This window comes from Hippocampus guttulatus, chromosome 2, assembly GCF_054856545.1.
Source record: "Hippocampus guttulatus isolate MCC_2025c chromosome 2, RoL_Hgut_1.0, whole genome shotgun sequence".
NCBI lineage: Eukaryota > Metazoa > Chordata > Actinopteri > Syngnathiformes > Syngnathidae > Hippocampus > Hippocampus guttulatus.
Genome location: NC_141262.1, coordinates 25,896,268 through 25,910,865, shown reverse-complemented (window position 1 = coordinate 25,910,865; position 14,598 = coordinate 25,896,268). Strand labels below are relative to the sequence as shown.

The 14,598-nt window shown below is 45.1% G+C and overlaps 1 protein-coding gene across 17 annotated transcripts in view; it reads left to right on the top strand.

The window, feature by feature from the left end:
* LOC147209247 (phosphatidylinositol-binding clathrin assembly protein) overlaps positions 1–14,598 on the top strand; it is a 34,838-nt gene that overhangs the window by 9,026 nt on the left and 11,214 nt on the right. For 12 of the 17 annotated variants that reach the window (XM_086104982.1, XM_086104996.1, XM_086104995.1 and 9 more), the window contains exons 2-11: positions 2,867–3,009; positions 8,699–8,774; positions 8,877–8,979; positions 9,845–9,938; positions 10,079–10,190; positions 10,373–10,479; positions 11,649–11,690; positions 12,584–12,604; positions 13,830–13,915; positions 13,994–14,117. In XM_086104982.1, coding sequence (XP_085961108.1) covers positions 2,867–3,009; positions 8,699–8,774; positions 8,877–8,979; positions 9,845–9,938; positions 10,079–10,190; positions 10,373–10,479; positions 11,649–11,690; positions 12,584–12,604; positions 13,830–13,915; positions 13,994–14,117 — 908 coding nt within the window. The remainder of the gene's footprint in view (positions 1–2,866; positions 3,010–8,698; positions 8,775–8,876; positions 8,980–9,844; positions 9,939–10,078; positions 10,191–10,372; positions 10,480–11,648; positions 11,691–12,583; positions 12,605–13,829; positions 13,916–13,993; positions 14,118–14,598) is intronic. The other 5 variants (XM_086104988.1, XM_086104997.1, XM_086104992.1 and 2 more) reach the window with 2 other exon arrangements.

Sequence of the window (14,598 nt, the reverse complement as noted above, 5' to 3'; positions counted from 1 at the left end):
TGCCGACTCCATGGGAATGGTAGTCTTGCTTCCCAGAGTACAGAAAAGTTGCTCCATCAACCACGAGACGCCCTTGCCCCGTCCACCTCATTTCACTAACGCCTAAGATGTCCAGGCGATAGTCCCTCATATTCTTCAGCACCTGGTCCATGCGACCAGACTGGAACATTGTGCGCACATTCCAGGTGCCTACTCTGGTGTTGGTTTTGGTTCCAAAGATCGGGGTCATCAGGGGTCGGGCTTCCTGCTGGATTTCACCCAGCCCCGTCATAGATACATCCAAGGATATGCCGTCTCTTCTTCGCCGTGGTTTACCGGAATGGCTTCCTCTCGTCGTTTCTGTAACAGGTTTTGTTTTACAGGGTGAGGTTGTTAACCTCACGCCCAACCCCCAACCTGGAGGACCAGTTGGATGCAGTTTAACGTCGTACCCAGGACATGTAGTTTCAGTTATGTTTTGTTTATTCAACCCTTTCACACACCCTGTAACCAGATAACATGATAAGTTGTCCACTGTAATAACTGCTGTCCCTGAAAGTGTTAAAAGCATTTTTATTTATTTATTTATTTAGGGGTCCCGTTCGTCCTCATGAACTCTCCTAACTTTGATATCGGCCCGTCTCGAATGTATCGCTCAACCTCAGAGCAGTTTGTCCCGGCTGCCAGGTCAGAGCAGGATTGGAGGTGAAGGATCGCGTTTATTATTGAGCCGCTTGCCTCTTTGTTCTCTGTAACATTTCCTTTTAATCACGTCTTTCTTTCTGTCCGCCGTTCATGTTCTGTCATCTTTTTTTTTTTTTTGCGCACTTGGCCTTGCACCCCCCCCCCCCCCCCCACCCCCACCCCCACATCGGTCTTTCAGCTCTGGGATCAGTGACATCTCATGCTTTGCACTCGGCCTGATTAAGTCAGCACATGTAGCGTCTTTACATGATCACACTCGTGCTCAAGCATCCCCGCAGACCTAATGAGACTTTCCTCCCGCTTCCAAACTGAATAAAAACACACAAGTTAGGTTGAAATGAATAGCACATTCTCTTCCAGGGTTTAAGTTAGCGAGGGTAAATAATACTTATTTGTGTTGGCGCAACACCAAAATTCTTTCCCTCCCGCATAGCATCCCCAGAAATCTGTACGGAAATGTTCGAATAAGGGCTGACAAAACCACTTCAAGTTCTCCTATTTTTACTGTTTCAAAATATTAGGATACTGAAAAGCTAAAAAAAAAAAAAATTACTGCTTTCACTGTCTTTGTTGCATGATGTGATTTTTTTTTTTCCTCCATGCGCAGCACGTTGTAGGCAGTGATGGTTGTTTTAAAGTGCAATATAAATAAAGTTGAGTTGCTTATATGTGTGTGTATGTGCCCAAATATATTTCATTCCTATGTCAGGTTTTACATGGAAATACAGTGTATGCATATACAAGCTTATAAATCATATGGACTAGCAACTCTTATTTGACTGCGTTTTACGACATGATTGTCTGGCAAGTGTCTTCCTTTATTGCTAATGACTCAGTGCAACAGCTGTGGGCTGTGTACTCGACTCCGCTTCAAACGGTATTTCCTAATTGCCTCGTCAAATGCAACCGGTCGGGAGCGCGATCGTTCACCGCGAAATAATTCACACCCGTTTGAAGGGAAGTCTTTGAAATGCGTCACACGCAACCCCTTACCTGTCGCTCTTTAATTTGCGGATACTGTGATTCAGGATGTCGGTGAGCGACGCTCCCCGCCGATAGCTTTCGAAACACGCCTCGCGGGCAGGCTAAATAATTCCAGATGACACTGTATGTGCATAAGTAAGGTCCTCAGGGGTGTTCGCGTTTGTCGCCATTTCTTGTCTCTCAGAGTTGGAGAGAGCTGTCGCTGCATTTAAAGCACAAGTCAACCCCAAATTTGTCTTTCCAGCAATATGTATTCACCCTCACTAGTCTAAACACGGCAACATTAAGCAACATTTTTGTCCATCTCGGTGAGGAGGGGAGCATTTTACAACTTGCTGTCGACGGAAAGTGACCTCAAAGTTGCTCATGCATGATTGGTCGTTACCTGAGCAACTGTGAGGTCGTTTTCCGTCGACAGCAAGTGGCAAAATGGCCGCCCCCTGAGATGGACATAAACAGATCATTGTCATTTTGGTTCTGTGGTACTTTCAACAAAAATATATATTTATTTATTTATTTTTTTTTTTAATTACTCGTGCACTGAATAATGCTAATTTCTATTCAGTGTGTCAGTCTTCACCCAACATGCCTCCGCAAGCCATTTTTTATGGACCGTCACTAACAACGTGACACGTAAAGCACTTTGTATTGTTTGGATTCTCATTCAATCCTTTCAACGAGCTGCGATATGCATCATTTGTATGAGCTGAATAGCCCTCCATGGCAGGTGGGAGAGGTGCCATCTTGTACTATGCAGTCGGTGCGATTATGTGTTAAGTGGGCAAAGGCTACGGAGACGGTGGGTTGCGTCGAATTAGGCTGCACGCGCAAAAGCATGTGGACCATGAACATGATGAAGTATCCGGCGGGACATTTCCCCCTGCCGTCGTCCTCCGGTAGTCTAATGAGAAGCCGTTTCCGTTGTTACCAGGTGTAGGAACTGGCTGCTCATGATGTTCTTCAAAGAGGCACAAGGACTCGGAAGGGAGGTTTAAAAAAAAAAAAAAAAAAATTCTGTTCTTGTCATATTTCATGATTGATGACCATGTGAGACTTTCGGCGGATATCGAATGTTTTGCATGTCCTCAGTACATCTCTATTTTTTTGTGTGTGCAAAGCAGTATGCCGGTGTTCCCGATCAAACCTTTCTCATGACCTCTTTTCTGTTGTGTTATGTTTGTTTTGTCATCGTGTCCAGATTTGATCCACTGCACCAATGAGATGAACGTGAACATTCCCCAGTTAGCGGACACGCTGTTCGAGCGCACGACCAACTCCAGCTGGGTGGTGGTCTTTAAAGCCCTTATCACCACGCACCACCTCATGATGTATGGCAATGAGGTGGGACACCACACACACACACACACTCACACACAAAATGTTACCTTCTAACTCAACTCCCTACACAGCATAGTGGCACGTTCTTGTCATCTATTAATGCTAATGACATTAGCATCAGCAGTTAGTCAATTGAACGGTGACAGATGCACACAAATGCCGCATTGCTCAACAGGGTCAATCATTGTCAATTTGACATATTTAGTAAATACTGATTAAATAGGATCTGAATCTAAAACCTTGAGGTAAAAAAAACAACAAAAAACCAAACAGCTTTGGTATGTCGCGCTCATGTTTTCAGGAAATAAAATGAGAGTATGTAATTAAAAGACAAAGTTGTGGTGGTTTCAGACAGGAATGAAAGTAAAAGCTTGTGTTATATCTCGTGCTGGTAAAGGATGCAGAATTTGTGAAAAATTTTAACACAAACTGTTGTGCATCCGTTTTTATTTTTTTTCTCACACACACCCAAGCCCAATGCACTTTTGGGGAGTTGGTGTTTCCCTATCTTGGGCGGTGCTCCCTTTTGTCGGTTATTGCGTCAACGATCTCCGAAAAGAGGAAGAAATGTGATATTTTGTTCTGTTTTTTTAATGCCAAGCAACCTTTTGTCTTTTTGAGCTCTTTATCAATAAAGTTGTGTTTAAACGGGTGACACCCTCCCCCCCGCCTTCCAAAATGGCGGTCTAATCAAATACTACGCTCCATAATTAGGCGGCTTCTGAAGTCAAGACTGTAAATACCATCCAGAGACTCTAGTTCATCACACGACCGTGTTAAATGTTTGCACAAGCTGTGCAAGTTGGTGTAACATTTTTGTTCACTCGAAATGGTGCTAAGTAGGTCGCTGCGGAGCTGCAGGGAGTTCTTGTTGTGTTCCTGAAATGGGCTGCGTTATCTAACTTGTTGCCTTCAAATGTAACTTATTTTGACTGTCAGGGTTGCTCGGAGCCAATCGCATTACAATTGGTCAAATTGATTCACTGACCCAATTAAGATGATGTTTATTTTGTTCCCGCTCAAAGTGAAGGTTCAGATTTTATTTTGATAGACTTCAGTTTATCTCTCGTCACGCAAGGATTTTGAAAGTCACTGAATTAAATGTTCAAAGTGTACATCTTGGTTTGTTAAAGGCTTAAGTGTCTCTTTATTACAATACATCAAGTTAAATACAACTGACCTGTTCTTTACAGAAGGTACAATATCTGGGCATTTAGTCTTTGATAATAGTTTGCTAACCAACATTTATTTAGGTACAATTTTTGTTCGTTTCAAAATGTTTTATCAGATTGTTAACTGTGCCAATAGACAAAGTTATATGCAATCATTGCAAGGAGCACAAGCAACTTGCAGTACACTGCGCATTATCGTAGTTGAGAGCGGACTGATCGGCCTGCAGTCATCGGGCCTGTCAGGACGGTTGTGCTGACGCCAGCCCAGGGGCCAGGTGTCCCTCTCCCTCATGGCCAGACTATCCATTTTCGTCACGGCTGAAAGAAATCTGCCCGTAAAATTAGAAACCGCAGAATTGGGGTCAATAGACCGTACAAGTCTGGCTTGGCAATCTGTAAAGTCAAGAGTACGCTACGCAACCCGGTCATTTTAATTGAAAAGATTCTGTTGTTGCGGGCAGACTTGAAAACACATCCTATTTCACTGGATCTTTTCAGGCAACAACGATTTCACTACATTGTAGTATCGTGTAACTTTACGGCTTCTTCAAAATAACGCCACACACAGCCGTTCATGTCTAAAGCGCTGGCAACAAAAGTGTATGCAACCCTGTGTGAAAAATGTCAGAATTGTCATAAAACAAATTACATTATGTCAAGGATTCACTGCACCTGTGGCTAAAATCACACTGCAGCTTAATAAAAAAAAGAAATTCCCCATATGCGACACAGATCAAATTTTTTTCATGCACTGGGAACATTACAATCCTGATTTCCACCCCATCCCAAAATCCGACTTGGGACCCTTTCGTATGAGGATATAAATCGGATATGAATGTGTTGTGCCTGCCGTATAAATGCTCATCCGTACACATGGATCTATCGGTCATCAAAAGCTCAATATGTGCTCCGCGTGGGCTGAAAAGAGTGCTCGGGAAACTACTGACATCATCCGTGAATCTTCAAAGGAACAGTTGTTGTCTTTACATTTGATGTTAATTTAATCCCATTTGAAGCATCGCGTATAAAGTGACCGCTTGTGGTGATAGTCGTTATTCAGCCGCGCGGGCGGTTCATTTATTAGGTGCAGCAATGACTTAACGTCATCTTCAGTGGACGTCTCCATTAAACGAGGAGATCGAGTAGCGTTTGCCTCATACCCCCCAAATATTTCTATCTCCTCCCGCCTCACCCCTTTGAGCACCTACACGTGGCACCATATTTAATTCCTTAAACACTGCGCCATGTGACGTTTATTTTTCTTATTTCTTTTGGGGTGGGGGGGGGGGGGTGCACGTCACTCGGTGTGAACAAATATGGTCAGATATAAATGAAGGTCGGATTTGACAACAACAACAAAAATCTGAATTGGGCATCAGAGCCTGCAGTGTGAACGTAGCCTAAAAAGACCAAATTTGAAGGTGATTTTAATTGGGAAGGACTTAGTTGGAGGCTCCTTGTCGGGCCGTATCAGCTTGTGTCTGTATGCGATAGAGTAAGACGGATCAAAAACAGTCCAGCAGGAAGTTCCAAACAATGACTGCAAGAGCTCATTTCCACTCCCTCAGTTCCAGCCCATGTTCAGTTCTTTCTTTCTGTCCCTCAAAGCAAGGGGCTCGCCGGTAAAATAGAAATACACCCCTCCGCGAGCCTCGAGGGGATAAGCGGCTTGGGTAATGCATGAATGAGTGTTTTTCTTTTCTTTCGGTCGTACATTCTTTATATCTTCCTTTCTTTTCCTTTTGTGAATTTTCTTGTATTTGAGATACTCGCCTTGGCCCTCGTTTTGGCTTTTGTAACAACGAGTCAATGTTTTTGTCTCTCAAATGAAGCCCTCTGCAGCTCTGACGTTTTTAGACTGAAAAATTCTCCATTGGCTATTGACTTTTCAATAGCACTCGCCGTTTTCTCTCTTTTTTTTTTTTCTTTACGTGTTTGTGTTGCAACGAGCATCCCGGCACACGGTTGAACGTGATATTACAATCGTGATGCTTCAATTCAGTATCCCTCACGACCGGATTGCTCCAGCCGAGGCTCTGAATGAAACGTGTTGAATGTGCTAAGGTGCATTGTGAACAAAAGCGTCTGTCGAGCGCAGGAGAGGACGAGCGAGAGTCGATGGGGACTGATGAGGGGTACGGACGAGATTGCGGAATGCGTGCGAAGGGGTACGGCTGACATGAGACGCTGGCGGTGCGCTCGTGCACGAGCCCACCTTGTCCTAGATCAAAACCATTTGCCTCTGTGACATTGTCGAGAGCAGAACGATAAAAATAAACACAATCATGGCCGAGACAGTGTAATGATACTCGGAGGCATATATTCTTTATCCTCAATAAAAAACAACTAAATTTCCAGAAGCATATTGAACTTTTATTTCATGTGTGCGTCTGTTTGTACTCTGCTGGCCTCAAGTGGCCAAGACGCACAAGCTAGAAGGACCAGAACAGTGTCCAATGAATTGAAGCAAAAATGTGGTTAAAACCATAATTCAATACATTCTGTTTAATTATGCCAATACTTTGTTTTTATAGAGTGCTTTATTGTCGAGTGCCGGGTTTCCAATCACAAAGAACAAAAATACTACAAATTTAAACTCGCCACATGCCAGAGAAAATATTATTCCTGAAAGGAAATGCAAAGGACAGTTTATCCAGTAAATCTGAGCTCTGGAGGTTTTGAGGTCACACAAAGCGAGGTCATCACTTGCAATGTCTTCACTGACGGCACAATCACCTCGGGCCAAACGCGCTTGATTAGCACAAAGTTCATATCAGTCACTTTTGTTCCAGACTGACTTGTTTATCCATCCAAAGATAGCATTGTCAAGGCAAAAAAAAAACAACAAAAAAAACAGGCTTGCACGGAGGATGTCAAGTCATCACATACAGTACATGCTTGAATTCCTCCTAAGAGGCGATATTGGCCACTGGCAACCAGCTCGGGCGGTCGGAGCCAAACTGTTGCAATTTTAAATCACGTTTATTGTGAGGCTGTGGTGACTTAATGAAATTCCCGATGCGTTCTCCCATGGCAGTGCGTGTGGCAGGACTCTTGGACTGTTTAATGTTCCATGAAATGATGGCGTTTCCCTCCCCCGGAATGCATTTGGTCATCTATTACAACAAGCCTTTCTTGCAGAATTTGGTTGGGTGCATTCTTTTGTCTTTTGTCTGGTTGAGGGAGAAGTCCTGTCATATTTGTAAAGACTTGGACACAGGGAAAGATGCGCGCTCTTCTTTTGAGGCTAGCCTGCATCGATTGCATAAGTAATCCATCAGGTTATCCTCCACAATATACTAACCTGAAGCTGTATGCATCTCTCACTCCTCTGTTGCCTCACACCTTTTTTTTTTCTTTTCTGGATCCTACTTGAAACATCTCAGAAGTGTGCGGTGAATCATATTGTGCCCCGGCGGGGCTCCGACGTTGCGCTTGAGTGTTTCGGTCTCCGTATGCAGCTGTATATCAGTGCACACACCGTGTGAGGTAGACTCTCATCGGGTGATGTGATGAAGCAAAGGAACACATTTAGAAGTGTCTCGGTGTTAATATTTTAAAGCCACTCGGCACCGGTTGCAAATGCACACCCGGAAAAATTGCATTAAAAATGGATTCGGTGGCCTGTTGTTAACGCCTGAACATTACATTAACATTTTGCAGTTGAAAGTGCCGCCATATGCTCAAGCCGGAATTTAAATTGGAATTGTCTCTTTAGGATTCATGATCATCCTTTTGGAAAACAATTTATATCCTCTCACGGGTGCTGTGGTTTCCTCCTTAAAGACTGAGTGTGCAGGCATCCCCCCCCACACCCCCAAAAAAAGGAAAAGATACTCAAATGAACGCGTCTTGAAACCGTTCCAATGCCTCCGGAAACGACTTCACGACAACACATATGTCTGTAAACAAATGTTTGTCTACGCTCCATCCGGCCGTGGTTCGCTGCCAAATCAGGAACTGGCAAAGTGGCAAGTCTCTCGAATATTTTCAAGTGGGCTTGACGGAGATTCTCAACGCGGAGCTCCCCAGCCCACTGACGATTACCAAGACAATGTACACGCATTCGTGGATGCAAACAGAGACGTGATGACAGAGCCGTCGGTGGGGGAGGAGTTGAAAAGTTCACTTGGATTATTTGGAAGTTGAAACCAAGTGTTATATGGGTGAGGGGAGGGGGGGGCGGTCTTCTCAAAACATGCTGCAGGACGAGTAGCGTCTTCGATTAATCCCCCCCCCCCCCCCCATGTCTATTTTTGTCTCAAGAGTTAGTGAACACTGTGACGTATGTACTCTTCAGGTGTGTGCGCTGTCGTTAGCCCAAAGTCTGCCATGTTCCAAATACAACGTACATGCAGGAACAATTGAAAGCCTTCAAGTGGTAAAGACTTGATTATAATATTTGTCCAATTGGCATCTACGCACTGAGGCTCTTTACCTTTCTAGATGTGAAGCGACTTCCATTCCCCCCCATCGTTTCTTTTCCCGCAGCTAATGTCTGTTTTATTTTCATCTCTCAGCGTTTCATCCAGTACCTGGCCTCCAGTAACACGTTGTTCAACCTCACCAACTTCCTGGACAAGGGAGCCCTGCAAGGTAATAATGCAAAAAAAAAAAGTTTGCATCTTATCCCTGCTTGTTTCCTCACAAATAAAGCAAATGTGTTCAAGCCACACATTTTTTTCCTTCCTTTCGCAGGTTACGACATGTCGACCTTCATTCGGAGATACAGCCGTTACCTGAACGAAAAGGCCATGTCCTACAGACTTGTGGCTGTGGATTTCACCAAAATGAAGCGGGGGTAGGCAATGCGAAATTACCCCAGCCCATCCTCATCATCCTTTCACACAGCCTTGAGAGTAGAAGCGAATTCTATTTTCTGTACCGCTCGTTCAAGCACCTAAAGTGCCTTTGTTCACATCAGTGCGAATCCGGCGCAATTGTGACGTACAATTGGCCAACTAGCATAACGAGTATCTGCCATGGCTGCTTAACAGTGCCTCGTTGTTATTCATGAGTGCATGCGCATCATGCAGAGTTTTTTTCGTCATACTTGACAGACAGCCTGTGAACTGGGGCTTTGGGCTAGGCGTGGTAGCTTTAGAGTGCCTCGTTGTTATGGCGTGACAAAGCCTGGTGGGATACAGCCCAGCAACCAGACACATAAAGCAGTTCCAAAGATGTGTCGGCGTAAGAAAGATGCTAGATTAAGTAGCATTAATTTTTCTTCATCGTAAAATTGGTATTTGATTGACTGCTAACATGAGCAGGGCGTGGCTTCAACACATTCAACTGACACGCCCACAAACGGGACATGCAACTTTTCACAATTACAGCCTAATTTATTTATTTATTTTTTTTTTTATTTTAATAATCCAACTCTGGCAATGTTGTTTTCAACTCTCGTCTCCGTTTTTTCCCCCCAATTTCAAAAACATTTATTTTCACTTTACAATGACTTTTTGTGAATAATGTCAGTGTGAGCGCGTCCTTGATGAGACGTAAGAACCAAAGCCTCTTGAACAATGCGGAGATCCTTTGTTTCTGAATCGCAAATCAGTTTTCAGTTGCAAAGCATACGTGGCTGTGCCGACGTTCGTTATGTATTGGTTCTTTGTGTTGTGCGTGTTTTCCTAATTTGCACTCAAACATTTGTCACCGTGCAGGACCGACGGTGTGATGCGAACCATGAACACGGAAAAGCTGATCAAGACGCTGCCCATAATTCAGAACCAGCTCGATGCGCTGCTGGATTTCCAGGTACTGTGTGTGCGTGCGTGCGTGCGTGCGTGCGTGCGTGCGTGCGTGCGTGAGCTGATAGTTGAACGATATTAATTCTTGTCTCTCTGGAAATGGGCGCTCAACTCGTTTGCTTCCACCTTCTTCCTCCTCCTCCGCAGGCCAGCCCGAACGAACTCACTAATGGTGTGATCAACTCTGCCTTCATGCTGCTCTTCAAAGACTCAATCAGGCTGTTTGCTGCTTACAACGAAGGGGTCATCAACCTCTTGGGTAACGCGCTCACCTTGAATAAATTTTTATTATGATCTAACCTACAAGACCGTGGACGCGTATGTAGTTTGGTTGCCATTGCAGAGGCGTAGGTTTCCAAACGCATTCACAGCTTATCATCCTTGTGCATTATTTTTTTTTTCCTCACCTGCATCGCCCTCTTCCTCCCCTGCCCGCTGCAGAGAAATACTTTGACATGAAGAAGAACCAGTGTAAAGACGCGCTGGACATCTACAAGAAGTTTCTTTACAGGATGACAAAGCTGTCAGAGTTCCTCAAAGTGGCCGAGGTATGCACAGACACACTCGCATGCAACCAATCCACAGTGCTCCCTTCTTTCCCTTATCCTGACCAAGACGGACGTCCTTGCGGCCCGCGAATCGTCCAGTGCCCGCGAATCGTCCCTCTTGTCTTTTCGCCTCTCCTTTGCGCCGAACAGATACGAAACAGTGCGAGTCAACGGCCGTCACGTCAACCCCCGCTCGAACGAATCCCATTGTTGTGTTCTAATTAGCTCTCAGAGCTATTCGAATAGACATTTTTTTCCCCCTCCGGCTGATTAAAAATGATGTAAAGGAATTCTGGCTACACATTTAAATATGCGTCAGCGGATGATTTCTTCTGAGTCGCAAATGTCTTGAGGCAAAATCTGGATTGATGTTTCCCAAATAAACCCCATCCATCAAATTGCTTATTGCTTCAGGAAGTGTGCACGGCTTGAAAATCAAACTCAAAAGTACCTGAAACGTTTGGCCAGGAATAACAAAAACGAATAATTGAAAAGGATATTGGATCTTCATTTCACAAGGAAGCTGATGTAGTAGCTTTATGGGGCAAAAACGTTTAAAAAAAAAAAAAGTGCTCAAATCTGGAAAAGCAAGGTAAATATAATTCCAAAAGGATGGCAAATAACTGTATTTGCTCCGCCCCCCCAAAATAAACCAAATTGTTCTTGCTTGACCTCAATCCGACCTCAGTTTTTACTTTTCTAGATGTAACAGCTGCTTTGGAGGCTGCACCCAAGTGATGTGAGGCAGACGTAGAAGCCCTGATGGTGACTTGTTTAATCGTACTTGACCTCGTCGTCTTTATCTGTGTCCCAAGAGTCTACGTATCTGTCGGAGCTGTTAGTCCTCCTGCAGCTGGGTTTGCTGTCGGTGTCCTTTTTTTTAATTTATCTTTTTTTTTTTTCTTTTTTTATCAATGTGTTGTCGTCACAACACGATTCATCACAGCCGTCATGCCATCCTCCACCTCACGTTGGCCATTTCACACCGATCAATCGCTCCGTGTGGCGTCACCAATTTCCGATTTGCTGTCTTTTTTTTTTGTTTGTTAGTTTGTTTAGCGCATGAAGGAACGATTTGTTTTCTCACATGGACCCTGCTCTGTTTTCCTCCATTTTTTCCCCCCACCCACCTTCCTCCCTATCTTTATTTTTGTTTTTTTCTACGACAGGAAGTTGGAATAGATCAGGGTGACATCCCCGATCTCTCGCAGGTCAGTGTACATCTCACCTCCTTCTTCTCTTCTTGCTTGTCTACGCCTCGGCTCTTTCTCCCTTTCTGTCCCAACACTCACGTTCCCATTCATGGACTCGCCTCATTTATCCCCTGATTGTACCCGTTTATTTACACACTCGCCAACAAGCTTTCCCGTTCACTCTCCACTCACTTATTATTTGTATTATTATTTTGGATTTTCAATAATCTTTCTGGTCTTGTTGTTGGGAGGAAGGCTAGCTCCAACCTCTTTTTAATTTTTTTTTTTTTTCGGCATTGCGGGCTCATTAGAGATACCGTAGTAAGCTTAACTCGGCTGGAACGCTGCACTATCAGCAACTGCAGATTGCGATTAACTGCAATAATAAAGAGCCGTAAAGCGTTATTCAAGTTCATCTTACAGTATCGAGGCCGGCTCGCCCATTAGGCCATGGAGGCAGATGCTCAGCACTACGGGGGCGGGGTGGGGGGTGGGGGGGGATCATCTTGAATCTCATTAGTGAATCTCATTTTGTTGAATCTCAAAATGGAAAAGATATTCGGCCAATGGAGCAATACAGCAATTCCCAATTACCGTCATATGAAAAAATATTTCCAAATAAGTGCAGAATGATCGACTTTTTGGGGGGCGGATAAGTGTATATATCATCACCGGCAGAGAGAGGCGACAAAAAAATGTTGCTACGTTGACTCGGGCCAACCCTGTATAGTGTGTACAGTATCCTCCTCACTGAACTGAAATGTTACCGCCTGGCTTCATCTTTTGGGTTGATTTTTAATACCTTATAGAGGGCAAAAGTAACAGAAATCCCCCCCGAAAAAAATGCAGCCGTAACAAACCTCATCATGGTTTGTCACAAATGATCCTTTCTTCTTCCTCCTGTGTCGCAGAAAACAAAAGGATCATACATTGTAGGTGGTGGGTTGCATACTGCGTTACTTCTTCCTCTCCGCCCGTTTCGACACCCCTGCATGCAAGAGCGCCTTTTTTTTATTTTCTCTCGCAAGCGTGTGATCTCGCAGGCGCCGCATGCACACGCAGGCACGTCGGCTCGCTTGTTGCCTTGCTTTACAATCTGCGCCCGGCCAACTCGCGCAGATTGCTTTCTGCCCTCTCGCGGGCAGACTGCCACGGCAAGCGAAAAGGCCATGAAACTCCATGAATAGAAAATGAGCCTCCGTCTTCATCTGCATGACTCCCTCCGCCGGGTTTCATTTGAATTCGCTCCCTTCCCGTCGCTGTCGCACGCGGCGTCTCGGGAGAGTTGCTTTTAATCGCGCCTGACCTCAGATTTCCCGTGTAATCATGATGCGGGAGACGGAAAGATATGAGTGGCAAACGGGATGATCTCTCCCCCCAACCCCCACCCCCACCCTCCTCCTTGTCCCTAAATCTTGTATCATGAATGATTAATAGCATCGGGCACCTTACTGATTGTATGTCAGCTAATATTGACTCGGCTTACAAGATCCTCTTCTCCAAGCAAACTACTGTCTCGCCCACCGCAAAGAGCTCACGAGACAAAATGCTTCCAGATGTGCGTGTGCGTGCGCGCGCATTCCTGTGGCTGGTGACGTTGTCATATTTTCACCCGAGAGGAAATTGCTCTCCTCCGTGCTGCTGCAAGAAGCAAAAGGGCAGCTGAAACGTGGATTTCTGCGGCGACTGGAAGCCGCCTCGTTGGCTCGCGTTCGCGCCTCGAGTTGAGCGCATCTGAACCATCGCGTCGTCCCAACTGATTTATCTTTCGGCAACCGACCCGCTCGAGATTTGAACCGAGGCGGAAATGAGTGCCGCACAGGGCGCTTGTTGTGGAAGGCTGAGGATGCTGAAAATATGCAAAAAGAAAACGCATGACGTCTCTATCGACCCGTTTCCTTGCTTCTTTTTGTTTGAGAGCTTTATAGTGTTACTCCGCTCACATGTTTGCTGCATGTTGCCATGGCTACCTTTTCCTGCCTAATGCACTCTCTTACCTTCCTGTGAGACCAAATTCTTCCAGCTGAGAAACACGTGTTCCTCTCTCATGTGTGGGAGGTGACATTATACAGAAAGTTGACTTGATTCAAGTCAGTTTACATAATTTACCCCCCCCCCCCCACACACACCTATTATCCCTATCCTTTTTGTCTCAAGGCCCCCAGCAGCCTCCTGGAGGCTCTGGAGCAACACCTGGCCTCCCTGGAGGGCAAGAAGACCAAGGAGCTAAATGCAGACGCCAGGTGAATATTTGGCAGATGACAGCGGCTCCTAATCAGCGCCGCTCAATTTCCTCCGTGCGTTGGTCTCTCGTCTTGTAGAGCGTCCACCCTGTCCAGTGCCGTCTCATGTCTCGCCTCCACCGACATGTCCTTCGCCCGCATGGATGAAAAGGAGAAGCAGCTGGCCCTGGAGGAGGAGCAGGCCCGACTGCAGGCTCTTAAGGTGACCGGCAGCGACTTCCTTGTTGCACTGTTGGAATGTAAATGAAGAGGTCTGCCGCCTTTATAAACTCACGCACACACACAAGACACCTCGGATCCGGAATCAATCCCAGCGAAGAAATTTGATCATCGCGGCACAGTATTAACACATCCGAATATCAGAAATACAAGCTGTCAGACAATAAAATCAGCCAATGAAAATGTTTGAAAGGTCCTGGTGTAAAAGTGGCCTTTCGTCTGAGGTTGCACGGTGGATTCCCGGCCGCAATCAAGCTATATTCTTGTATTTTTAAAGTCCTGTCATGTTGGCTAATCTTAAAGCTGCAGCAGAGGACATGTACTGCTTATTAATTTGCATTGATTCCGGTCCGCTGTTTTTTTTTTCCCGTTTTTTTTAACACTATTGACGTGTCCTTGGGCCACCTTAAAAGTTGCAGAATGTATTTAAAGCATCACTGTTCATGCTTCGAATCCCAAAAATG